Below are 27246 nucleotides of genomic sequence, written 5' to 3'. Positions count from 1 at the left end.
CTTACAAACGTTGTATGACTAGGACGGCTAGGAACACGATAGAGGAAAGCGGAAGGCAATAAATGAAACGAGATCACTGTAACATCGCGATGAAAATGCACAAATAGACTAGAAAAACGCATACTGAAACAAAACAAAATTATGCGAAAAAACCTAACAGAATATTGATAACGTGAAAGCGAGATAAACGAGAAGAATGCGATGATGACGGAAATAACGCGAGTACAAACGGAAAAAATAACAAAGAATTAAATGCGGCGGTACCGCCAGTCACTTCACAACGTCTTGACGTAATTTTACTGCCATATAAATGGCAGATGTATAACAAAAACTGAAGTCAATCTGTTAGACTCAAAAGAACTCCAATAGCATTTCTTCAGAGAACAAGTTATCTCCCGAGTAGGAGGCAAAATTTGACGTGTTGCACGGTGGTTTCGTAATCAACATTTTATTGCCCAAGAAATTTGAAAACTCATAAAAATATGTTAAATTTGGTGTGTTAAAATTAAGCGTTAATCAAAATCGTCGCGGAGGAATTGTTGTTTAATGCTGTACAATTTATACCGTTATTATTTCAACCAAGAACATAATATATAGATTTAGCCAAGCCTAAAAGCGGAGCCGGAGCTGCTAGGCCGGGTTGTTCAAAGCCTAATTAAGCTAACGAGGAATAAAACACAAATAGCGATGATAAACATATTAAAGTTATGCATTTTAATAACTTGACGTTTCGTATGCTACGCAACATACATTTTCAAAAGTGGAATAAAGACCGTTACAATTTTTGAAAACTATATATGAAATGTAAATAAGGGGTTAAGAAACATCTGTTTCTTAACAGTAAAACAATAAAAGCCTAAGCTTATTAATAAAGTATCAGCTTCTCACTGCTGCGTTTAAATTAAGAGGCGGCTTAAGTTCTTGGATGAGCAAAGTTTCTTTAATTTTACAATGATAATCTGTTTTACCAGAAGCTACAATATCAAAATGATCTCACTTGATGTTGTGACCTGTGGCTTTTATATGGTCGGCAATGGCTGATGTGGGGTCATTCTTAGTGAGAGCCCTGAAATGTTCCGTTTTCCTATCATGAAGCCGTCGTTTTGTTCTGCCTATGTAAAAGTCACTGCAGTCCCAGCAAGGAGCTTTTTAAATGACCTTAGATTTCTGTGAACGATTTAGACGGCCCTTGTATTGAAAGAAAGATTTGATTCGGCGAGTGCTTTGAAAAATTATCTTAAGATTGACAAATGAACAGAAATTGTATACACATGATTTCAGACGCTTAGAGATTTGGTCACTGTGTACCGTATGAAATGTAAGTGATAGTACCTTGTGGGTAGCCATTTTGAAGCAGGAGTTTGCGAAGGTCATCAAGGGAAGATTTAAGCAGGAAAGCGGAGGAGCAAATTCGGTAACACCCCTTATTTACATTTCATATATAGTTTTCAAAACTTGTAATGGTCTTTATTCCACTTTTGAAAATGTATGTTGCGTAGCATACGAAACGTCAAGTTATTAAAATGCGTAAGTTTAATGTTTATCACCGCTATTTGTGTTTTATTCCTCGTTAAACTACGATGGCCCAAGAACAAAAGCCTTCTCAGTTAAGCTAACATAGGATAACCGAGAACTTTGATTTGAGTTTTGCAACTCTACTGTGAGGTTTTCTGTTTATGTTGTTTGGCGTTCTGTTTTGAGTTAAAATAATCTCAAGCTCCTCAAAATACGCAAAACAAAAGCAGTGAAAAACATTTGTATACAATTTATACTTTGGTGGACTGTTATAATCCTGGGTTAGCGTTAATCGGCTTCCGGACAACCCGGCCCTGTTTACAACAAGTTAACCTAACATGAACATGCGATCCAATCGAAAGCCAGCACTTGGTAAGCGGTCAACTTTAAAAAACACGTGAACTCGTTGAACTTTTAACTTGAACCCGCAATATGGTCACTGGATACTGGTCAGCGTATACCGCGTTTCGACAGGTGTCAATTGACCATAACGTGGATGTGCAATATCAGCAAAGGACGCTATAAACCAAGGGTGCGTGTCTCTGTCAACCTATTAGCTGGATGTTTGGGTGCCACCTTGCGCAACTCCGTCGTGCGTACGCGCCCACGAGCAATACCGCTAGCCATGACAGCCATGAGAAGATCAATTTATGGGTTTCTTTTTCTTTCCTATATGGGTATGGGGCTCCGCTATAGCATTTTGCTGTCACTTCCAAAATGAAGGATTGATTCACTTTTGGTTCTCAACCATAATTTGAAAATGAAGAGGATTTGAGACCATTAATTTATATTTGTTTCTCAATGATGTCGTTTGAATACAAATACTGCAAAATGTACGTAGTGCAAACAGGTGACGATTAAAACAACTCTTTTAGAATAAAATAACGAAAATGCGGACATGGTGCCTCTAACTAAAAGTCTTTTCTCTTTTGGATTGTCATTTTCATTCAATAAACCGGAGAATATTAAGCACAGTGAATTTTGTTTCCCCGAGACTCTCAATGCTCCCCGAGGCGAAGCCGAGGGAACACAGCGGTCAAACGTCGGGCATGCGCAAATGGGTACATTTTTGGCAACCGTGCGCCAATTTCCCACGCAAAAATTTAAAGGAAACCATGGAAAACAACCGGTGTCACGCAAAATTTACGAAAAAAAATTGAAAAGTTCATAGAAATCTGTAAAAGGAAAAGAAAGTAGGTAAAAGGAAAACTTAAGACTTTTCAGGCACAAAGTTAATTAAAGTGGACATTTTGAGTGTTTGTAGGGTCTTTCGGTTTGTACTAGTCTATCACAGAACAAATTGCAAATGGCAAATGCCATGCCAAAGTTACCATATATTATTTTAAGTAAAACAAAGCTCTCTTGTGATTTATGACTATCACGTTATTGCTATTCTGCCCCCCATTGAGTTATTGCGTAATGAATATAAAAGTACTCAATATTTCATAAAATGAAGGGAAATTTAGCCCTTTGTCTAAAAATATCATTGCTGGAGACGCTTAATGACCTTGTGAGGTAAATAAGGCACCCAATATGACCTAATTTACCATTACAGGCTCATTCATTTCCCTCATGAAAAGGAACATTTCCTACAACTACGGAAGCTTTTACAAAATAGTTGAAAAAATTGGGTCAGGTTTAGGGGTACGATTAGGGTAAAGGTTACCTTACTTAGGGTTAGGGTTAGCTTTTAGGATTAGGCTTAGGGCTAGGGGTAGGGTTAGGCTTAGGGTTAGCCTTTAGGGTTAGGGTTAGGGTTATGGTTAACTTTTAGGGTTAGGCTTAGGGTTAGGGCTAGGGCGAGGGCTAGGGCTAAGGTTAGTGCGAGGGTTAGGATTAGGGTTAGGGTTGGGGTCAGCATATCAGTTGAGAAATAGAAATATATATTTGTTTTGAAGGAAAAAATAAATGCACTTGACGTTGATTTCCGTAAGTAGCAATAAAAAATGTTTGCTTTAGTTAAGAACTGGCAGGTAGAAGTTATTGACGTCATTTAAGGTAGCCAAAAATAGGAATTTACACTTCGAGAACGAAACAGTTCTATTTGTGTATAAATACGTTAGAAAAACTACAGGCATAAGATGCTGGGTGCCTGAACGCGATAACAAGTCTTCATTGCACTAATAAAGTGATAAATATATGATAATTTAGCCTAAAAACCTACACCCGTAATAGTTTCACATTGTTGAGCAACACCAATAGAGTTTACGCTCCATTGCCTGGTCACGTGACTAGTTATTATTTGAAAACTTTGTACCCTGTTTGAGCGGAAAAAACAACTGATAGTGAGTAAGACTAGTGATTTTTCAATTTCTTTTACAAAGAGCTTTTCATAGCGTGTTTTAAATTTTGCCTATTCTGCATTAAATCCGTGCAATGTTAGGAAATAGGTCACGTGACAATATTAAAGTATTCATGAAATCTTTTAAAAACGGATTAGTTAATGTTGTATCATATTATCAACATTTCCTTTACGTAAGCAACACGTCGACAGCAGATTGACGTAAAAGGTTTTTTGCAAACTATCTTATTTACGAAAATATGTTTTGTGACGTCATGACCACGAAACGTGCCATCCGACACTGAACATCACTTTATACCCTTGATACGATAAAATATAACTTATTCTTTCCAAAACACCTAGCACAGTAGTTTTTTTTTTTTTTGATAAAATGGGCTTTTGAAAACATTTATGTTCTCTGGTGGGGGTCTTGGAATAGCCTCAAACACCAGTTTCTGTACGTTTGTGCAAACTTATCTGCCAGAAAGATGGTTCAGAATAAGAATTTCACTCTGGAACTGATTTTGGGTCACTGTTTAAGCACAATGAACTATAGAAACTCACATTTAAACATCCAGAAGGTGAACCAAATAAGGCAGAAAAAGTGATGATTTGGATTTCCAAGTCCAGTCCACATTCTCAACTCCTAGAATTACTATAGTCCAGTAGCGTTAATTCTAATCATCAACCCGGCTACCTTGGTTTAAAATTTGTTCGTTATTTTGTCTTTTCCTTGTTTTCTCCAGGGGCAGAAAACCCTTCTTCGGCTATTTTCAACTCTGAGAAACCTACAGAATTTCGAAGTTCAGAATTTTGCTACGTCGAAAACCACCTCGCCAACGAGTTCGTGTAGGCCGCTATTTTACATTGTTTGTGATAATTATCTCAATCCCGGGGAAAGCTTTTAGACAGAGCAATTCAAGGGGTCATTCGTTTCCTCAAATATGCTACAGTCTTGACTCTGCTTGTTCTGGTTCCTGGCTAACAGCAGCCTTTATTTTCACATACATCTTGCAATGCATTATGGGTAACTATACTGTTGTGACACGGAATGCACCTTCCCGCCAAATCAAGGCATTTTATAAGTCTAAACCAGGTCAAAACATTCATACTTTCATAGGCCCGGTACCTACTACTTCTCATGTAACTCGCCAAAATACCTTTTTTGTGCCCTTGAAGTGACCTGCTTTAAGACCTGCTCTGTTTTGGCCTGACACAGTCGCAAACGAAGTTTCCATCTTTTAGCGCTTAACAGCACTCTTGGAATCGCCAACTGCCGCAAACATTTAGTTCTTCGAATGCTGCATGTCAAGTTACCGATCGCTAGACTTAAATGATGTCCTTTGACCACCAAAACAGCTATTTAGAAGACATTCTGTCACTTACATGTTAATAAGCTTTCGATACGTGGCATAATCGAACTTCTTCAATCGATATATTGACATCGAGGCTACTACGTCATGTGTGTCTATTTCTCAGACCCAGTCTGCTCAGGTGAGACCGGGGGGAACGCGGCTTATCTTTGTAAAGTCAGTAAAAGTAAAGCAATGGTTCCAAGCAAAGGTCCACTTAAGGTGGTATGGTACCCTCAAATGGAGCAAAAAGTTTGTTTAAATATGGTGAAGAAAGATCAATTGTGTGCTATTGCACTCAAGAAGAGAAATTAAATTTCTAGAGTTTTATTCAAAATGGTTGCTATGGAAACCAGCCACAGCCTTTTGAAGTAGTGTTTTATAGTATTGACGCCAGCACTTCCTGCTCTTTTACAAAACAAGAATTGACTGTCAAATAAGCATATCATGTAAGTTTTTGTTTTGTTCTGTGCAATGAACCTAAGTTTTGACAGTTAACTCTTATTTTCAGTGCTTTTTACAGCTTTATTTGGAAATAACCTTATTTTTTACCACACCCAGTGGACAAATCATCTCATGTCACGTGACAAATCTTAAAATGTTACGATTTTTTTGGTTTATATCATCGCGACACTATTGGTCTTTGATCAGCCCAAGTTTCGGGAATTCTACTTAAAAACCTTGCAAAGTAGAAATGTTGGCGCGAAGTCAGTCGGTACAAAAGTTAACTTTTGAGAAAAATGCACACAGGGGTGCAGATTGGATCTCGGGGGAGGGGGTGCAATGGTTGTTCTATTTTGTAAAAAGTTACCGCAGTAGTGGGAAATATTCCTTTTCATAAGGGAAATGAATGAGCCTGTGATGGCAATTTGAGGCAAAGCTTTTCAGAAATAATTATACCAATCGAGTTGTGCATGTCTTAAAAGTTTTTTCTAAATAGTTTCGTTCATATAAGTTAAAAATAATCTACATTTTTGGTCACGTTCTTATAGTAAACAGTCGTTGCTATGGCCGTTGCTACGTTAAAAAACTTATAACACTGTGTACTTTCCTTAAATTTCACACTCATCTGGAAGGAAATTCGACAAGATCGTTTCAAAATGTTTTTGACAAGTCCTCCAGGGTCTTAAGTCTTGTATTGCCAAGAAATTGAATTTTTCATGAACATCGCCATATTTTAGGGTACCATACCCCCTTAAGTTACCGGTATTCTGTTGACTTACCATTTTGTTTTAAGCTTTACCAAAAAAGTTTATAAGTCTTGAAAACCAGTGTCATGCTACGAGCTGACGGCGTAGTATACATTTGTTTGTTTTTATTAATCACACGATGCGTGACGCCGGACACGGACGACAAGCGGTGTGTAAAAGAAGAAAAAACTGGAGAAGAAAAAGACAATTGCAGTGATTCGGCTTCGCTCAGACGAGCTGGAAAAATCTTGGCAAGGACTGGGAGGATTCCGTCCGGATCCTGGATTTGTCTGAAGCACAGGAATGAGATGAATCGAACTGCAAACGATGTTCATGTCCATCGTCATGGGGGCATAGCTGGCCAAAATACCGATCCCAAACCGCCTGTACCAGGTCTTTGAACAGGTGGGAAAATCTTTTCCTAACTACAAACCTTGGACAAACTGGTGCACTAAATGCAAAGTCGAGGCGGACAAAAAATTCAAGAAGCACGGAAAATACATACCGCGGAAAGGAACAAGCAACAAGCAGAAGGTAGAACAATTTTTAACTCTTATTTCTGTTAGCTCTCGTTTTACAAGCTAAAACACAAACAAATATATAAATAACAAGGACAATGTCATTTATAGGATGCCGATGACCCACGAAAAGAACAAGGTTATGAAAATATTTTGGCCGCCTTTAGTTGGCTCATAGCTCGCACATGCGCAGAAGTTTGACCGCTGTGTTAGCCGAGGGGAACATTGAAGTCGAGGAGAAAAAAAACTCACCGTTTCCCGCGGGACCAGTCATTAAGTGTTTTGTTATACCTCTCAGCTCAAAAATAGAAAAAAAACTGCGAAGAAATCCTTTGCTTGACGCCGGCTGGCTCACAAATTTGCAGCGGTTTCAAGGAGCACGACCTGATCACGTGCGACTTGAAAGTCGTTGTTTCCTTAGGGAGTTAGTGAGTTTTGCTCGCCCTAAGGAGTTAGTGAGTTTTGACCCACGACAGATGACACGTTTTCCTCCAATCGGTACACGTATTTGAGTTGGGAGGTATAACAAAGTGAATTGACCAGTTTTGCGCAGCCAGGAAGTTTCCCTTTCGTCTGTCCGATGTCACATGAATATATCAAAGTTATGTAAATTGCTATGGAAACAGGAAGTTGAATGATAATTAGCTGAGACCAGATGGCTTAAAACAAGCCTGCATATAAACAAAATAAACTAGCGTTGTTTGGGTCTTAATACCGGTTATTGAGCACAAGCCACAGGTCTTACTAGAGAATGGAAAACTGGTCCTGGAAAACTATTCAGATCAGTAAAACAATCATAAAAGCTCTTGAAAATTAAATAAAAACTGCTCTAGTGCAAAATTTTATTAAAACATGAAATTTACACATTTTGAAAACATGCCTGTCAAAATATAGTTATCATGGAAGTAATAGAAAGATGACAGGATACAAAGGAAGAGAGAAGCAAAGAAAAAAAAGAGAGAAAAGAAAAACCGAAGGTGATTTTTTTTGAGTCTGTTAGTTGCCTGATGAATTGGATTTAAAGGTTCTTTCACAATGTTATGACGTAGTTTATTGTCATTCAGTTGACAGACGCACAACAAGAACTGACGTGGACTCGACAGACTCCAATAAAACTTCTACAAGTTATTTGACTAACAAGTAGGAACGTAAAATATCACGCGGTGTATGGTAATTACGGCATCACTATTTCACTGCTGTGGAAACTAGGCAAACCAATTAAGCGATATCAAATTTGGTGTGTCAAAACGTCAAAACAAATCGACTTAGAAGAGCTTTTGTTTAAATCGGTACAAATTTTAGACCGTTAGTTCAAACTAAGGCAAGTAACATTCTTTCAATGCTGAAATGTAGGATTTCCCATCGAAGCGTCGAACAACTATAATTTAATTATTTCTACTGAAGTTTTTCAGTAAACCGCTCAGAGTATTTGAGACTCTTTTATTTGATGCTGAATGATGTCATTTGAAAACAAAAGCAGCAAGCTATGCGTAAAGGCGAACAGGTGACGATTAAAACAATCTGGTTTTCTTACCTATAAAAACGATATTGGAATTCAAACGCATGCAAAGGGAAATACCTAGCCTCTAACAGAAGAAAAAAAGAACAAAAAAATCCTCACTTAAGTGGAAAATAAAATTAAATGACCGGCGTTACCCATCCATAAACGTCTCTGTCTGTTTGTCTAATGTCACCTGAATGTATGTGAGTAAGGTTAAATTAAAGAAAATTGAATGATAATGAGCTGGGAGTAGATGGCTTAAAACAACTTATGTATAAGAGTGGTAAAATAACGGTTTTTGGCTTTTAATAGCAGCTATTAAGCAAGAGCAAGGAAAATGAAAAACTGGTTCTGGATTCTCGGCTGGTCTTTTTCAATCCTGACAATGGCTGGAAATGGATTTGTCATCTTCATAGTTTGCACGAAACAACGACTTCGCACGAAAACGAATGCCTTCATCGTTTCATTAGCAGTGGCTGATTTCTTCGTAGGGATGAGCGCAGTTCCTTCACTTTTCTTTTGCGAGATGGGAAGTGGATGCAATTTACAAGATCTGTTTTATGACGGAATGGAATTTATAAGGTGGCTGTTTATGTACACATCTGATGCGAATTTGTGCAGCTTAGTATTGGATCGAAGCATCGCCGTAGTAAAGCCTTTGAAATACTTGACTTTTATGAAGCGCCGTCGCGTAATTCAAATGATGTTCATATCTTGGGCAATCCCAATTATGTTTAGTGTTTTTGTATCATTACTGTGGTTTAATTTCAAAACACCTCTTAGCATTACTATCATCGGTTGGTTTTGCCTTGTTCTTGAGGTACCGTTTTGTAGCATTGTAATCTTTTGTTTCGCTTGTATGTTACGCGTTGTTTGGAAACACGAGCGATCCGCCCGCATCCTGGCCAAGCAGTTACGGTTTAATCATCAAGTCTGGCGTAAAACTGAGGGAAAGTCGGCTGTTAAAATGATGGCAATTGTACTAGGTTTGTTTCTCATTAAATACGGAATTGCTTTACGTTGTAGTTTTGTGCATATTCTCGATGACAATGAACTATGTAACGATCTCCACTATAAGGTACCTATTATTGTTTTAAACTCCGCCATTAACCCTTTAGTTTATGCTATCTTCAAGAGGGATATAAAGAAACAGTTTAAAAGACTCCTGTATAAAGGTAACTAACTCACCAAGCAGTGAAGAAATACAAAAACATTCAGTAGTGTAAGGAGCTGTATTGTATATTAAATAATCAGTAAAAAGAGCGAGTTAAAATTGATTAAAATTTAAGAAAAAAAATAAAAAAAATAAAAGAGCATCCGAGGAAGAATTTTTCTTAAAAGTTACAGCAGCCCCAAAATGGTTTAGAAGAATTACATAGAATAAATCACAAAGATAATAAAATAAAACAAGAAAAGAAATTTAAGCTTAACGCGCGAACCGTAGAAACCTCTGATCACGTGACAAAGTAAAGGCCACACTGATATACTGCTCAATACATTTAGGGGAAAGTTACAAAGTTTGAAAACCATAGCTTGAATGCTGTTTAAGTAAGAAAAGTTTGAAATCATCGCGGGGAATTTAAAATTCAAGCCTCTTTGAAAGAACTGAAAAGAAAGGAATGAATAGAAAAGAAAAGAAGGAAAGAAAAGAAATGCGAAAATTGGAGCGTAAAGAAAAAAATGGAAACAGACGCCTTTTCCTTATGAGCGTCCGCCAGCTTTGGCTCATATCGTGATTTCGCCAGTTATTGTAGTCAAACGTTCAACACGCTACATGTACTTTAATCGATGCCACGAAATGTACAATTCAAACGGTGACAAACGATGAAAGCGAAGAAAGCAATGAAAAGCGAGCGGTTGCCACAAGCAAAATAAATTACAAGTTATGAACGAATACAATAAAAGAAACAGAAATAACGAGCTAAAGGTAATACTTACAAACGTTGTATGACTAGGACGGCTAGGAAAACGGTAGAGGAAAGCGGCGGAAGGCGGTAAATGAAACAAGATGACTGTAACGTCGCGATGAAAATGCGCAAATAGACTAGAAAAACGCATTCAAAAGGAGACTGAAACAAAACAAAATTATGCGAAAAAACTTAACAGAATATTGATAACGTGAAAGCGAGATGAACGAGAAGAATGCGATGATGACGGAAATAATGCGACTACAAACGGAAAATATAACAAAGAATTAAATGCGGCGGCAACACCAGTTACTTCACAACGTCTTGACGTAATTTTACTGCCATATAATTGGCAGACGTACAACAACACTTCTTCAGAGAACAAGTTATCTGCCGGGTAGGAGGGAAAATTTGACGTGTTGCACGGTGGTTTCGTAATCAACATTTTATTGCCCAAGAAATTTGAAAACTCATAAAAATATGTTAAATTTGGTGTGTTAAAATTAAGCGTTAATCAAAATCGTCAGGGAGGAATTGTTATTTTATACTGTACAATTTACACCGTTATTATTTCAACCAAGAACATAATATATAGATTTAGCCAAGCCTAAAAGCGGAGCCGGAGCTGCTAGGCCGGGTTGTTCAAAGCCTAATGAAGCTAACACAGGATAACCGAGAATTTTGATTTGAGTTTTGTAACTCTACTCTGAGGTTTTCTGTTTATGTTGTTTGGCCTTCTGTTTTGAGTTGAAATAATCTCAAGCTCCTCAAAATACGCAAAACAAAGTAGTGAAAAACATTTGTATACAATTTATACTTTGGTGGACTGTTATAATCCTGGGTTAGCGTTAATCGGCTTCCGGACAACCCGCCCTGTTTACAAGAAGTTAACCTGACATGAGCCCGCGATCCAATCGAAAACCAGCACTTGGTAAGCGGTCAACTTTAAAAACACGTGAGCTCGTTAAACTCTAAACTTGAACCCGCGATATGGTCACTGGACACTGGTCAGCGGATACCGTGTTTTGTCAGGTGTCAATTGACCATAACATGGGTGTGCAATATCAGCAAAGGACGCTATAAGCCAAGGGTGCGTGTCTCTGTCAACCTATTAGCTTGAGTTTGGGTGCCACCTTGGGTAACTCCGTCGTGCGTACGCGCCCACGAGCAATACCGCTAGCCATGACAGCCATGAGAAGATCAATTCATGGGTTTCCTTTTCTTTTCTATGTGGGTATGAGGCTGCGCTATAACATTTTGCTGTCACTTCCAAAATGAAGGATTGATTCACTTTTGGTTCTCAACCATAATTTGAAAATGAAGAGGATTTGAGACCATTAATCTATATTTGCTGCTCAATGATGTCATTTGAATACAAATACTACAAAATGTACGTTGTGGCAAACAGGTGACGATTAAAACAACTCTTTTAGAATAAAATAACGAAAATGCGGACATGGTGCCTCTAACTAAAAGTCTTTTCTCTTTTGGATTGTCATTTTCATTCAATAAACCGGAGAATATTAAGCACAGTGAATTTTGTTTCCCCGAGACTCTCAATGCTTCCCGAGGCGAAGCCGAGGGGAACATTGAGGTCGAAGGGAAACAAAACTCGCTGTTTCCCGCAGGACCAGTCATTAAGTGTTTTGTTATACCTCTCAACTCGAGAATAGAAAAAAACTGCGAAGAAATCGTTTACTTGACGTCGGCTGGCTCACAAATTTGCCGCGGTTTCAAGGAGCACGACCTGATCACGTGCGCGTCGATAGTTGTTGTTTCCCTAGGGAATTAGTGAGTTTTGTTCGCCCTAGGGAGTTAGTGAGCTTTGACCCACGACACGTGACACTTTTCCTCCAATCGGAACACGTATTTGAGTTGAGAGGTATAACAAAGTGAATTGACCAGTGTTGCGCAGCCAGGAAGTTTCCATGTCGTCTGTCAGATGTCACGTGATTATATCAAAGTTATGTACATTGTTATGGAAGCAGGAAGTTGAATGACAACAAGACGCATGGCTGCGTGAACTCGGGCTTTCAATATCGCACGTCTGGAGTTATCTTTAGGGGACTGCCATATTGCGATTGTCACTGTTGTCACGCAATTTCGTTATTGCTAGTCATGAATAATTCTACTTGTGTTTACACATTGTCCTGAACTTTGTCCAAAGAAGGCATTTTTATCGTAAACGCAATGGTGATATTATTGTCCTGAACTTTGTACAAATACCAACTCATTAGCTTGGCTATATGGTGCCGTTATTGTTTTGCTAGGGTCAATGTACATTGGAATAGGACCAGGATTTTTTTCTATATCTGAACTCAGTTGAAATTTACAATAGTTTGATACGTGTGTCTGACTCTTATAAAGACACATGGGTCTATTACAAGAAAACATTGATAAATACCGACTTGCTCTATACTTCAATTTAATTATCCTTTGATATACCCTCACAGAACAATTCAACAAATACGTCTTCTCATGCTGTACAACTTTATTTAAACTTACCCTTTTCGTATGAAGCTTACAAACATTCTTTGTAACTCTTCTAACCTTCACATGACGACGTAGCCAAGAGGACCTCGGTATGCTTAGACGAATACGCTCATAAACAAATTCCTTCAGTCTCCTGCCCTTTCGTCTGAGACGTTTCAGAGTAGCTTCTGGTATTCTACTGGGTTCTTGATCACGTCTAAATACACGGTTGTGTTTATATGTAAACATAATATGAGATAGCTCGTTTGATATAGCTGGTTTCGCTTGATATTTCTCGATAGAAGGTTCACTCGTAAAGGATCGCTCGTAAATTGATCTCTCGTAAAGTTCGCGGACCGACCCGTTCCCAAAACGCTCCACAAGTTTTAGTGTGGGTCTACCGCGAACGGTGTGTGACTTCGTTTGTACATTGAGCGTAATAGCCATCGAATTTCTTTCGCTTTCATCAAGTGAGGAATTTTCCACGAAGGCGGCCGTTGCTTTAAACCATGCTCTGCAGGGTTCATTCTACGCATGCGCGTACACTTCACGCAAGCGCTGTAGTTGAACTGCGTTTTGTGATTGAACGCAAAAAGGAAAAAAAAAAAAAAATGGAGCCGAATTTATACCTCGGGCGTTTTCTTCGGAAGCCCGAGGAATTCGCTGAGACCAGATGGCTTAAAACAAGCCTGCATATAAACATAATAAGCTAGCGTTGTTTGGGTCTTAATACCGGTTACTGAGCACAAGCAAGAGGTCTGACTAGAGAATGGAAAACAGGTTCTGGATTCTCGTCTGGTCTCTTTCAATTCTGACGATGGCTAGAAATGGATTTGTCATCTTCATAGTTTGCAGGAAACAACGACTTCGAACGAAAACAAATGCCTTCATCGTTTCATTAGCTGTGGCCGATTTCTTGGTGGGAATGATCGCAGTTCCATCACTTTTCTTCTGCGAGATGGGAAGTGGATGCGACCCACATGGTCTGGATTCTCACGGAATACACTTTATAAGGTGGCTGTTCATGTACGCATCTGCTCCAAATTTGTGCAGCTTAGTATTGGAACGAAGCATTGCCGTAGTAAAGCCTTTGAAATACTTGACTTTCATGAAGCGCCGTCGCGTCATTCAAATGATGCTCATATCTTGGGCAATCCCCATTACGCTTAGTGTTTTGGTATTTTTACTATGGTTTAATTTAAAAACACCTCTTAGCATTACTATTATCGCTTGGTTTTGCCTTGTTCTTGAGGTACTGCTGTGTGGCATTGTAATCTACTGCTTCGTATGCATGTTACGTGTTGTTTGGAAACACGAGCGATCCGCCCGGATCCTGACCAAATAGTTACGGTTTAATCCTCAAGTCTGGCGTATAACTGAGGGGAAGTCGGCAGTTAAAATGATGGCAATTGTAATAGGCGTGTTTCTTGTTGGCTACGCAATTGCTCTACGTTGTAGTTTTGTGTATATTCTTAATGGTGACAAGCCATGTCACGATCTCCAATATAAAATTCCTATTCTGGTTTTAAACTCCGTCATTAACCCTTTATCTTATGCTATCTTCAAGAGGGACATAAAGAAAGACTTTGAAAGATTGATTTATAAGCACAACCAAAAGTAAGCAAAGAGTAAATAGGAATAAAAAAGTAATAATGAATAAAGAGAGAAAGAAAGCTAAGAAGTACGTAGTGGTCAAACGAATAATGAAATGTTATTTTGGGTCCCTTATTTTTGGAGTTCTTAATTTTTCTTTAGGGTCAAAAACATCAAAAACGACTCAAAGATCAGTAAAATAATCATGAAAGCTCCTGAAAATTAAAAAAAAAAAAAAAAAAGAAAAAAAAAAACTGCCCTAATTTTAATAAAAGCAGGAAATTTACACATTTTGAAAACATGCCTATCAAAATATGGTTATCATGGAAGTAATACAAAGATGACAGGATAGAAAGGAAGAGAGAAGCAAAGAAACAAAGAGAGAAAAGAAAAACCGAAGGTGATTTTTTAAGAGTCTGTTAGTTTTGCCTGATGACTTGGAGCGCTTAAGAGTGCCTGCCTGTAAAAATCAGACAAATTCTTAATTCCGCGGCAAGGGTCGGAAATTCTATTTCACTCATATTCTTATGGTAGATAAGCTAGGGCATGACAAAAACTACTGGATAGTTTTTTTTTTTTGCAAAATATCCTTTTATTTCAAAGAAATATGCAAATCACCAACTTCCGTTAAAATTGTCATTTGACGCACCATTTTATTAAGCAAGTTTGAGAGCCTCGCATGCAAAACCACATCATTCTTCCGTCTTTAAAACATTCAAATATTTTTGTGCAATGTTTAAATGTGTACTGGGTTGGTTTTAGGGAATGTTGCGTTGTCTTTTTGGGTGCAAAATAATTAAATTTCGAAGACATGTATTTCATTCACTTAAAAGTACTTCGTGAATATAATTGATTTTCACCATGTGCGAAACCTTCAAATGGTTTAAGCTTCTGGTGGTTGAATCGCAGAAGGATGATCTACAGATTCCTGTAAAAATTTCTTTGGGCAAATGATTGTGGGCGACGCGAGAGCTTTTCAAAGTTCGTCAAAAATGCAAATATTTGACCATTCCCTCGTCAAATTTCAAGTTACGGGTTAAACGTATATTTTAGCATGCGCCACATCACTTGACCTATAATAAGTTGAAATAGACACAGAGCTGATAATTTCGAAATGTTCTAACCTTATTTGTTGCAAAAGGCAGGTCCAAAACCGATTTGACGTGTTTCTAGTCGATCTCTCACCATTCGTCGCACATATGCTGCCCATTTTGATCCATTTTGTATAGAGCACTCTCAGGATAAATGAAACAATTTAATCATTGTCCGTCTGTTTGTTCATGTATATAATAACATGTACATATTTATATAATCCTATTCTTTGGTGTACGTGGCCTCGGTCCAAATCACGTTTGTTGTACGACTACGTTTTGGTGTTTCAGACAACAGCTGATAAAGCTAGTGCCTGTACTCACTAGAATTTTAAAAAAAATCGCCATAAAACAAATTATAGATCAATGAAGCAAGAACTAGCTGAAATAAAAATAGGAAATCACAACGTGTCTAATTCATGAGAAAAACAGACTAAATTTAATAAGTAATTACTTGAGTAAATAGCCCTGGCCATGCCATTTTATTTGGTGTATTTTATTTGCCTAGTGGTGAGGCATTGGTATGTTTGTAACAGAAAATAGAGGACTGTTGTCAATACAGTCCAAAATTATTGTCAGTAAAATATTGTAAATAAAACACCTATTGACCGGTTACCTCCGCGGCCACCATTTGGTCGTTCCGATAAGGGTTTCATTATTGTCTTTACCCCTATTCAGCGGCCACCCAAAATTTAAACACTTTGTTTTGGAAAGGGCGATGGCAGATAAGGGTCTGAAATTGAAGGTGCATGACGAGTGATAATTCAAATACACGTCTATCATGATTGTCTTGAATTGACTCCATGTTCACCAAGAAATTTATAACCCGATAATGAAAAATTAAATATTCAAGGTACACCAACCTCTATTTAAGCGGCTAGCCCCATTAAGCGGTCACCACCCATTTTCCCGGGGGTAGCCCACTGTATTACATGTAAACCAAAAATAATTACACAGCGCGAAAAGACCTAGGTATGAGTTTAGCGTTACAGTATTACGCAGGGCATATAGGTAGCGGTGGTCCAGTAGGTAGCGGTGGTCGAGTAAACTATTCATTCTTCTTATTTCTTAATTTAATCTCTTCCTACTCAACACGATTGTGTGCTCCCAGTGGTTCCCAGCCTTACGGAGTCTTATGTATTTGGATAGAAATTGTCCTACCCCCTACCCCCTAAAATGGGATGACAGTATTGCGTGACGAACAAGGAACCGCTGCAAGCAAGGATCAAGCCATCAAACCATGACGATCAAACGTAATATTTTGGTGTAGTGCAAAGCAAGCAACTATCTACAAATGACTTAGCCGTTTTTGACTTAGATGCAGTGGTGACCATATGTGTCGAAAGAGGGTAACAGATTCATGGTATTCGACCATTAAATAAGTGGACAGTTGGCGATGTACATCGGACGTTATGTAAACAAAAGCAAACTTCTGCTTTATGTGCGACGAATGGTGAGAGAAACACGTCAAATCGGCTTTTGACCTGCCTTTTACAGCAAATGAGGTTAGAACATTTCGAAATTATCAGCCCTGTGTCTATTTCAACTTAACATTGGTCAAGTCATGTGGCGCATGCTAAAATATACGTCTAACCCGTAACTTGAAATTTGACGAGGGAATGGTCAAATATTTGCATTTTTGACGAACTTTGAAAAGCTCTCGCGTCGCCCACAATCATTTGCCCAAAGAAATTTTTACAGGAATCTGTAGATCATCCTTCTGCGATTCAACCACCAGAAGCTTAAACCATTTGAAGGTTTCGCACATGGTGAAAATTAATGATATACACGAAGTACGTTTAAGTGAATGAAATACATGTCTTCGAAATTTAATTATTTTGCACCCAAAAAGACAACGCAACATTCCCTAAAACCAACCCAGTACACATTTAAACATTGCACAAAAATATTTGAATGTTTTAAAGACGGAAGAATGATGTGGTTTTGCATGCGAGGCTCTCAAACTTGCTTAATAAAATGGTGTGTGAAATGACAATTTTAACGGAAGTTGGTGATTTGCATATTTCTTTGAAATAAAAGGATATTTTGCAAAAAAAAAAAAACTATCCAGTAGTTTTTGTCATGCCCTAGCCTATCTACCATGAAAATATGAGCGAAATCGAATTTTCGACCCTTGCCGAGTTATTTTCCATTTTTATGGACAGGGACTCTTAACACTTGCATGGAGAAACCGGTTATTTCGGTGTGAATTCAAATGATACGGTTCTTTCCGGTGAAGTTTCTTTTTCGGTAAAAAGGTAATATCTTCCGAGATATTGCTTTTTTCGCGATTCAACCGGAATTTCCGAAAATTTCCGTACCATTTGTCAATAACTTGATGCCAGGCTCCCTGCAGCAACATTTCCGAGGAGAAATGTAAGTTGGCGAATGATGGATCTCTGCAGATGCAGACCGTTTATCGCTGTGCCAGATGTTTCTTTTCGTCGCCACTGTTATCGGTATTCTTGCAACGCCGCTGTAGCACTACAGGAAATGGGCTTTAAATTCATCCAAAGAATACGTAGGTATCGTCTGCTCAAAAAATCCCTGGATTCGATGCAAATTTCTCTTTGCAAATGTGGATACTGGAGCAAAAAGAATTAAGTCCTCCTCCTCGTCTCTAAAGAAATCATTTTCAAAGTCATCGTCTGCTAAAACGTCTAACAGCACAGCAAGTTAGGCCGCCATCTTTGTTGTTGTCTAGGCCCCCGCACAGATATCTCCAAACTTAGGATCAAATGGTACGGCTCAATCCGATCCATTTCCTTGGAGAGGAATACTGCAGTTCCATTAGTCCAAAAAATTCCACGGGAAATTCCATTCAAATGGTAAGCGCTCTTGGATTCAAAGGTTCTTTCACAATGTTATAGACGTACTTTATTGTCATTCAGTTGACAGACGTACAACAAGAACTGACGTCGACTCGATAGACTCCAATAAAACTTCAACAACAAGTTATTTGACTAGCAAGTAGGAACGTAAAATATTACGCATTGCATGGTAATTACGCCATCACTATTTCATTGCTCTGGATACTAGCCAAACCAATTAAGCGAAATCAAATTTGGTGTGTCAAAACGTCAAAAAAAAAAACAACAACAACAACAACAAAAAAACAAAAAAACAAAAAAACAAAAAAACAAAAAAACAAAACAACAAAAAAACAAAAAAACAAAAAAACAAAAAAACAAAAAAACAAAAAAACAAAAAAACAAAAAAACAAAAAAACAAAAAAACAAAAAAACAAAAACAAAAAACAAAAAACAAAAATCAAAACAAAAATTAGTAGAAATTTTAGACCGTTATTTCAAACTAAGGCAAGTAACATTCTTTCAATGCCGAAATGTAGGATTTGCCATCGATGCGTCGGACAGCCATAATTTAATTATTTCTATTGAAGTTTTTCAGCAAGCCGGTAAGAGTATTTGACACTATTTTATTTGATGTTGAATGATGTCATTTGAAAACAAAAGCAGCAAGATGTACTTAAAAGGCGAACAGGTGACGATAAAAAGAAGCTGTTTTTCTCACCTATAAAAATGATATTGGGATGCAAACGTGAGCAAAGGACAATACCTGGCCTCTAACAGAAGAAAGAAGAACAAAAAGTCCTCAATTAAGGGGAAAGTAAAATTAAATGACCGACGTTGCCCATCCATAAACTTGTCTGTCTCTTTGTTAAATGTCACTTGAATGTGTGTAAGTAAAGTTAAATTAAAGAAAATTGAATGATAATTAGCTGGGACCAGATGGCGTAAAACAGCCTGTATATAAGAGTGGTAAAAACTAACGCTTTTTGGCTTTTAATTCTGGTTATTGAGCAAGAGCAAGCTACCCAACTGGAAAATGGAAAACTGGTTCTGGATTCTCGGTTGGTCTCTTTCAATCCTGACAATGGCTGGAAATGGATTTGTCATCTTCATAGTTTGCAGGAAACAACGACTTCGAACGAAGACGAATGCCTTCATCGTTTCATTAGCAGTGGCCGATTTCTTCGTAGGGATGAGCGCAGTTCCTTCACTTTTCTTTTGCGAGATGGCGAGTGGATGCGATTCACAAGGTCTGCTATCTGACGGTATAGACTTTTTAAGGTGGCTGTTCGTCTACGCATCCGTAGCGAACTTGGGTAGTCTAGTGCTGGATAGATATATTGCCCTCGAGAAACCTTTACAATACTTGACTGTTATGAAGCGCCGTCGTGTTATTCAAATGCTACTCATATCTTGGGTAATCCCAGCTCTATTTAGTCTCCTTGCAGCATTACTATGGTGGAATTTAACGACGCCAATTGCCCGTAATGTTATCGGCTGGCTTTGTCTAGTTATTCAGTTACCGTTGTGTGCTATTGTAATCTTCTGCTTCGCATGCATGTTACGTGTCGTTTGGAAACACGACCGATCCGCCCGGATCCTGACCAAACAGTTACGGTTTAATCATCAAGTCCGGCGTAAAACTGAAGGGAAGTCGGCTGTTAAAATGATGGCAATTGTAATAGGCGTGTTTCTTGTTGGCTACGCAATTGCTCTACGTTGTAGTTTTGTAGATATTCTCAATGGTGACAAGCCGTGCAATGATCTCCACTATAAGGTACCTATTGTTGTTTTAAACTCCGCCATTAACCCTTTAGCTTATGCTATCTTCAAGAGGGACATAAAGAAAGAATTTAAAAGATTGATTTATAGGAATAACCGAACCTAAGTGGCGATATAAAGATAATAATAATAAAATTAATAATGAATAAAGAAAGAAATACTCGAGCAACGTGTGAAATGTAGAAACGAAAGAGTGGTAGTGCTCTAGTGGAAAATAAATTGCAAAAGACAAAAGCCAGAAATTTAAAGAGAGAATTTAAAAGATTGATTTATTAGAATAACCGAATTTAAGTGGTGATATAATGATAATAATAAAATTAATAATGACTAAAGAAATAAATACTCAAGCAATGTGTGAAAATGTAGAAACGAGAGTTGTTGTGCTCTTGTGGAAAATAAAATGCAGAATACACAATTTAAAGCAATCTTAGCTTGTATTGCAGTCAATCAGGAATGATTTAACTTTTAGTGTCACGCTGAAAACATCAATAAATAAAATAATAATCACGCGAACAATAAAATATTATTTTTGGTCCTAAAAATCAACCAAAGCTGCTCTAAAGCAAAACTTAAATAAAAACAAGAAAATAACGAAATTTAGAAAAATGCCTCTCAAATTATGGTTGCCATGGAAACATGAAGTCTCGAAAACAATGTGATGTCAAATTAATTGTTTGCAGATATAAATTTCAAACAAATTCGCCAAGTTAGGCAGCTTTTTCTTGAATAGTGAAAAAAAGTGTTAAACAGTTAAATTCAGCATGGGCACTTTTCACGCCTTCTACTCCCCGATCTTGATAGGCTTAGTAAGGAGCGTAGTTACATACGTTCGCTAAAATTACGGGACAGTTACATCCTTTTCTTTTTGCTCCTACAAAGCTTAAAGACCAGATGGAGAATTTAGCAATTGAGAATTCACTAGCTTTCTTGCTTAAACAGGTGTTACGAATTCAAAATGTAAAATAAACTAAAAAATTCAAAATAAAATAAGAATAAATTTACATCAATTGCATCTTAAAGGAGCTACGTCACGGTTAGCGCATATAGAAAAGTTTAGCCTCAATTTTTCAAATTCGTCGTTTGTAATCCGTGCTAATCTTCTCCACCCTTAGCCATCCGTGTTCCTTTATGGTTTATCACTGTCTATTTGGTGTTTTTCTATCTTATTAAACTGTTATTTTCAGGCTTCCTATCATTTAAAGGTAATTTTGTATGTGGCTAACATAACTCAAAATACCGTGATACCTTTAAATAAACCGTTGCTTGAATCATTATATTATCAAAAACGCGTAGAAAGCTGTCTAACAAAAAACGGAAGTTTCATACAAGATGGATAGTTATGGCTACGTCTCTAGCGCTTCAAGGCCATTTGCTTTGTTGGCCAATTCCAAGAAATTAATCCACTAAACTGAAAAGTCCTATAAACATAACATAATGCCAAAACTTTACTAGACTTTTCTTGTATTCGTATTCAGCCTTGGAGGGCATAAAACTTTGTACGTTGTCTGGGTAACGATAGATCATGACGTGACATAACAGTTAATAGAAGTGGAAGCTTCCGAAGTAAGGGGATCGGCCTTTTTTCAGCTTTTTACGGCGATTGATGACAAGGGAAACAAAATATACCTTATTGTTTCAAAGAAGAATCAGACAGTGATTAAAGTTTTGAGTGCTTATTCTTTTTGCAATTTTTCTCTGAGTAATGAGTGTTACACGCATCAACTGATTAAAAGTATTATTTTAAAGAGAGAGTTGGCTTGTTGCAGCTCTTCGTGAACCTTATTCCATGGTTAGTGTGTATCTGTTAAAACAAAGGCAATTCAGTAAATATTATTTTCTTTGACATTCAATTAATTGTAATAAGGTCATGAAAGAATGCACTGGACCAAGTTCCCCAAACATTCGGATAATAATTTCCTTTTAGCTCTTAGTGAATTGGAGGATCCCTGTGGATAAGATGCTTGTTCTTCGCAGCTCTTACTGAAGCGCTAAATTCACCGGTATCAATCTAAACGCCAGGGCAGAGCAAGAGATGCACTGTGGGAGGCACTTATCGTCTTTCTTAAAGACTGCAAGATATACTAGTGTCTTTTCCCATGTATGGGTAATATAGTTATTTGCCACGAGGTAGGGAAGGGTTTTTGAGGTTTTCGATCCTTAATTCAGGTATCATCTTTGCCCCTGTTAGTATTGTGTTCGCAGTGTGATCCTTAGAGGGTACCTTAACTGCATCAGCTAAAACTGCAGTGCGTAAATGCCCAGCTAAACGAAAAACAAATCTTCCGTTAAAACTGAACTTTCCGTCAACTTCCAGTGTTCCAGAAATGAAATAGAGTCGACCAGTTCACGCTATTCTTAGGTTTTGTTTTTCAATTAAATAGGTTACTAATTTGCAATTTGCTTCATCCTTAAATGGGGTCACGGTTTAAGACCCTTCGCGGTACCCACCTGTCCGAAATTTACGAAATTATTCCCCCCGGGAGTCGGGCTTGGGCTTAAGCTCGAACCCATCCATCCGGAATTCACACGCTTATTTTAAAACCTTGAGGTCACCGCACTTCCCACCTGCTCCTGCGAGACTCATTATTTTGAAAAATCTTACTGAGTGTTTTTTGCATTCCTATGTAAAATTCATCCGGATTTACCTGAATAGCTGTCAAGCAGGTGTATTACATAGTTTACTATGTTATCTTCGACCGTCCGTGAGACAAATTGATATGTATTCTGTATTGTTTACTTGTAAGTCGTTGTCACGTCATGCTACAGACCCTCCGGTGGTATTCTAAAACGTTTTATGTGGAGCGGCTTCGCCCTGAGGTCCACCCTGGGGCTCAATCCGAACTGTCTGTGTAATTGAATTCGAGTAATTTCTTTTTTAAAATTCGAGTTATCCCTAACCTTTTTGTATACCATTTTGACTGAAAAGGTATCTCTTTCACAAACCTATTTAAAAACACTGTACACTTTTCTAAACCCTTGAAATGAAGTTAATGATTTAACACTTAATGAATTAAGGATACAGCTATAAGGTGCGTCTGTTCGAAATATTTTAATTAAAAAAACAAATAAATAAATTAATTACAATATTTAGACAGGAAACCACATCAGCCTTAGGTGCTTTTCATGCGGGCTCTTTATCCTTGTCGAATTAAAGGCCCTTTTAAATACCTAAATTACAGATTCCTGTACCCTTTCATAAAACTCAGCTTGTTTAGTCCCTACCTTTTATGTGCCTGATGCCTGAAACTAGGCACCTGCATAGTTGAAATGACTTTAAAACCTCCTTAATGGAAAGAGTATTTTTAATACACTATAAATTAAAGAAAAGTTTTATTACATGGGTTTTTATCGTACGTTGTCTTTCTTAGTTAAGTAGCTTGTTAATTGATGTATTCCTGTTAATATAGCTAATGTATTCTTTGTGCAATTTTCACGACTCTTAGGAAGATCATTTTTATGGTAAGATATCGTGCTTAAATAAAGATTGATTGATCGATTTCCCTTTTTATTTATTCCTATTTTTTTAATTCATCGTTGCTAAAGTTAGTTACGCTTAAACAATAGTCTTTTAAGGTCATTCCACTGAAATAGAACCTGCACTGAGATATTTGTGAAACTTTGCCTATTGATTGTTTATATTATAGGAACTTAAATTCTGAAATAAAAATGAGGGGTACCCATGTTCGTTTAGGAGCAACAGCACCTTGTTTATACCCATATAAATTCTTATAATAGCACCATGATTGTAGTCACGATTGCTTGCTAAATTCACGTTTCCGACAATTGCTTTTCGTTCTACACTGAGAATTGGTCCATATGTATTTTACGCAGAGAAATTTATTACTCAATTCAAAGCAACAGAAAAAAATGATAGGTCAGCATACTCGTTTGCGAGAAAATGACGATTTACCTCCATGGCGAGGTCCAGCTGTAAAGAAAAAGCCGCCATTTTTTTAATGCGCGCGCGCTAATCACGCGTGAAATTATGCGCAGTAGGGATGCGTAATGCAATACTGGGTAATGACCTTAAACTCTTTTTTTACGTCTCTCTTGAAGACAACATAAACTAAAAGGTTCACGGCTGAGTTTAAAACCACAATAGGTATCTTGTATTCGAGATCATTACATGGTTTGTGATCATTGAGAATATACCCAAAACCACATCGCAAAAACAAGCCGTAACAGAATAGAGACAAGCCTACAACATTTGTCATCATTTTAACTGCAGTTTTCTCCTGAGTCTTAAAGAAAACTTGGTGATTAAACCGTAACTGTTTGGCTAGGGTGCGGGCGGATCGCTCGTGTTTCCAAACAACACATAACATGGATGCAAAGCAGAAAATTACCATAAGACACAACGGCAACTCAAGAATCAAACAAAGCCAGGCGATAGCATTAATGGCAATATGTTTTTAAATTAAACCAGAGTGAAGATACAATTACAATAAACGTCACTGGGACTGCACAAGATATGAGCATCATTTGTATCACTCGAGGGCGCTTCATGAGAGTCAAGTATCTCAAAGGCTTTGCGACAGCAATGTATCGATCCAGTACTAAGCTACACAAGTGTACGGCTGATGCATACTCGAACAGCCACCTTATAAAGTCTATTGCGTGGTATAACAGAGTTTGCGAGTCGCATCCACTCGCCATCTCGCAGAAATAGAGTAAAGGAACTGCGCTCATCCCTACGAAGAAATCAGCCACTGCTAATGAAACGATGAAGCCATTCGGTTTCGTTCGAAGTCGTTGGTTCCTGCAAACTATGAAGATAACTAATCCATTTCCAGCCATCGTCAGGATTGAAAGAGACCAGCCGAGAGTCCAGAACCAGTTTTCCATTTCCAGTTAGACGCCTTGCTCTTGCTCAATAACTGCTATCAAGACTCAAAAAGCGCTATTTCATCGAGAAGCGATAAATAAAAAGGATAAGAAAAGAAAGGAAATTCCAAAATTTAAACGTGAAGAAAAGAAGAAGAAGGAAAAAAAAAAAACAAAAAAACGGATGTCCTTTTCTTGCAAGCGTGTTCCAGCTTTGCCTCTTGACGAGGGTCCACCAGTTATTATTTTACGTTATGACGTAGTTTTATTGTCATATAAATTTCAGACGCACAACCTACGAATACTGACGTCGATAAGTTAGACTCAAAAGAACTCCAATAACAGTTCTTCTGGTAGCAAGTTATTATCTGACGCCCTAGAAATTAGGCTCCCTTTTAAAAGATGCCAAATTTGATATGTCAAATCTTCAATCAGAATTGTGATAAAGGAATAAGTGTTTTAACTCTTATACTGTTTTATACCGTTATCATTTTCAGCTAAGACCAAATAACATTTTGCTGTCAATTCCAAAATGAAGGACTCATTCGCGTTTGGTTGTCAACCATAATAGAAAACTGAAGAGAATTGAGAGCAGTAATTTCTGTTTCTTGCTCAATGATGTCATTTGAATACAAATACTGCAAAATGTACGTGGTGGCAAACAGGTGAGGATTAAAACAACCTTCTTTTATTGCATAAAAGAACTAAAATGCGGTCGTGCAACGTATGAAAAAGGCACTTGCCTCTAACTAAAACCACATTTATCTTTTGGATTTTCATTTTTCTTCAATAAAGCGGAAAATGTAACGCATTTAAAATCGTCACCCAGCAAGGAACTATCGTTTTTCACTTTCAAATGTCACTTGAACATATGTAAGTTACGTTAATTGCAACGCGAACAGCCGGCTAGTTGAATGATAATTAGCTGCCACAGGATGGCTTAAAACTGGCCTGCATATTACATGATAAACTAGTGCTTTTCTGGTCTTAACAACGGTTATTAAGCAAGAGCAAGAGGTCTGACTGGAAAATGAAAAACTGGTTCTGGATTCTCGGCTGGTCTCTTTCAATCCTGACAATGGCTGGAAATGGATTTGTCATCTTCATAGTTTGCAAGAAACAACGACTTCGAACGAAAACGAATGCTTTTGTCGTTTCGTTGGCAGTGGCTGATTTCTTCGTAGGGATGATCGCAGTTCCGTCACTTCATTTCTGCGAGATGGCGAGTGGATGCGACTCGCACGGTCTGTTATCTGACGGGATCGACTTTATAAGGTGGCTGTTCGTGTACGTATCTGCTGCGAATTTGTGCAGCTTAGTCTTGGACCGAAACATCGCCGTAGTAAAACGTATGAAATACTTGACTTTTATGAAGCGCCGGCGCGTCATTCAAATGATGCTCATATCTTGGGCAATCCCAACTACGCTTTGTGTTTTTGTATTATTACTATCGTTTCATTCAAAAACACCTCTTACCAGTACTATTATCGCCTGGCTAACTGTGGTTCTTGAGGTACTGTTGTGTGGCATTGTAATCTTCTGCTTCGTATGCATGTTACGTGTTGTTTGGAAACACAAGCGATCCGCCCGCATCCTTGCCAAACAGTTACGGTTTAACCATAAAGTTTTACGTAAAACTGAAGCGACGTCGGCTGTTAAAATGATGGCATTTGTAATAGGCGTGTTTCTTGTTGGCTACGCAATTGATCTACGTTGTAGTTTTGTGCATATTCTCAATACTGACAAACCGTGCAATGGTCGCCAATATAAGCTTCCTATTCTTGTTTTAAACTCCGCTGTTAACCCTTTAGCTTATGCTATCTTTAAGAGGGATATAAAAAAAGAATTTCAAAGATTGATTTACAAAAGTAACCGAAAGTAAGTAATGCTTAAATAGGAATGAAAAAAAGTAATAATGAATGAATGAATGAATGAATGAAAGAATGAATACACAAAGTAATAAGTAGAAGTCAAACGAATAATAAAATGTTATTTTAGGTCCGCCATTTTGAATTTTTTATTTTTCTTTAGGGTCGAAAACATCAAAAATGACTCAAAGATTAGTAAAACAATTATGAAAGCTCCTGAAAGTTTTTTTTTTTTTTTTCTTTTTAAACTGCTCTAGACCAAATTTTAATAAAAACAAGAAATTGACACATTTTGAAAATATACCTGTCAAAATATGGTTATCATGGAAGTAAAAGAAAGATGACAAGATAGAGAGACAGAGAGAGAGAGAGAGACAGAGAGAGAGAGAGAGAGAGAGAGAGAGAGAGAAAGAGCAAAAAAAAAAAAAAAAAAAAAAAAGCAAGAAGAAAGGAAAACCGAAGGTGATTATTTAAGAAGTCTGTTAGCATTGCCTGATGAATTGGATTCAAAGGTTCTTTCACAATGTTATGACGTAGTTTAT

General features: G+C 37.6%; 3 protein-coding genes and 2 pseudogenes across 3 annotated transcripts; 4 read left to right on the top strand and 1 right to left on the bottom strand.

Moving 5' to 3' along the window:
- The first annotated feature begins 8622 nt into the window (after positions 1-8622).
- LOC149101211 (octopamine receptor beta-2R-like) lies at positions 8623-9668 on the top strand. The gene has a single exon (XM_089276108.1). It carries the CDS (start codon positions 8695-8697, stop codon positions 9538-9540), a length of 846 nt encoding a protein of 281 aa, XP_089132234.1. The 5' UTR covers positions 8623-8694; the 3' UTR covers positions 9541-9668.
- A 3820-nt stretch (positions 9669-13488) lies between these two features.
- On the top strand, positions 13489-14583 carry LOC149101210 (octopamine receptor beta-2R-like; annotated as a pseudogene).
- A 4683-nt stretch (positions 14584-19266) lies between these two features.
- On the top strand, positions 19267-20437 carry LOC149101209 (histamine H2 receptor-like). Its single transcript, XM_089276146.1, has one exon. The coding sequence runs from the start codon at positions 19267-19269 to the stop codon at positions 20116-20118; it is 852 nt and encodes a 283-aa protein (XP_089132272.1). The 3' UTR covers positions 20119-20437.
- A 1274-nt stretch (positions 20438-21711) lies between these two features.
- Positions 21712-25571, bottom strand: LOC149101208 (octopamine receptor beta-2R-like; annotated as a pseudogene).
- Positions 25572-25866: 295 nt separating this feature from the next.
- LOC149101207 (octopamine receptor beta-2R-like) lies at positions 25867-27079 on the top strand. Its single transcript, XM_089276357.1, has one exon. It carries the CDS (start codon positions 25867-25869, stop codon positions 26716-26718), a length of 852 nt encoding a protein of 283 aa, XP_089132483.1. The 3' UTR covers positions 26719-27079.
- The last annotated feature ends 167 nt before the right edge of the window (positions 27080-27246 follow it).

Source organism: Orbicella faveolata, unplaced genomic scaffold (assembly GCF_042242905.1).
Source record: "Orbicella faveolata isolate gen_17 unplaced genomic scaffold, um_ofav_v1 contig_4, whole genome shotgun sequence".
NCBI classification, from domain to species: Eukaryota; Metazoa; Cnidaria; class Anthozoa; order Scleractinia; family Merulinidae; genus Orbicella; species Orbicella faveolata.
This window is presented reverse-complemented; position numbering and strand designations above follow the sequence as displayed.

Bases quoted from the DNA above. Each gene is read 5' to 3' on its own strand.
- LOC149101209 (XM_089276146.1), top strand. From the start codon at position 19,267: ATGGAAAACTGGTTCTGGATTCTCGGTTGGTCTCTTTCAATCCTGACA.
- LOC149101207 (XM_089276357.1), top strand. From the start codon at position 25,867: ATGAAAAACTGGTTCTGGATTCTCGGCTGGTCTCTTTCAATCCTGACA.
- LOC149101211 (XM_089276108.1), top strand. From the start codon at position 8,695: ATGAAAAACTGGTTCTGGATTCTCGGCTGGTCTTTTTCAATCCTGACA.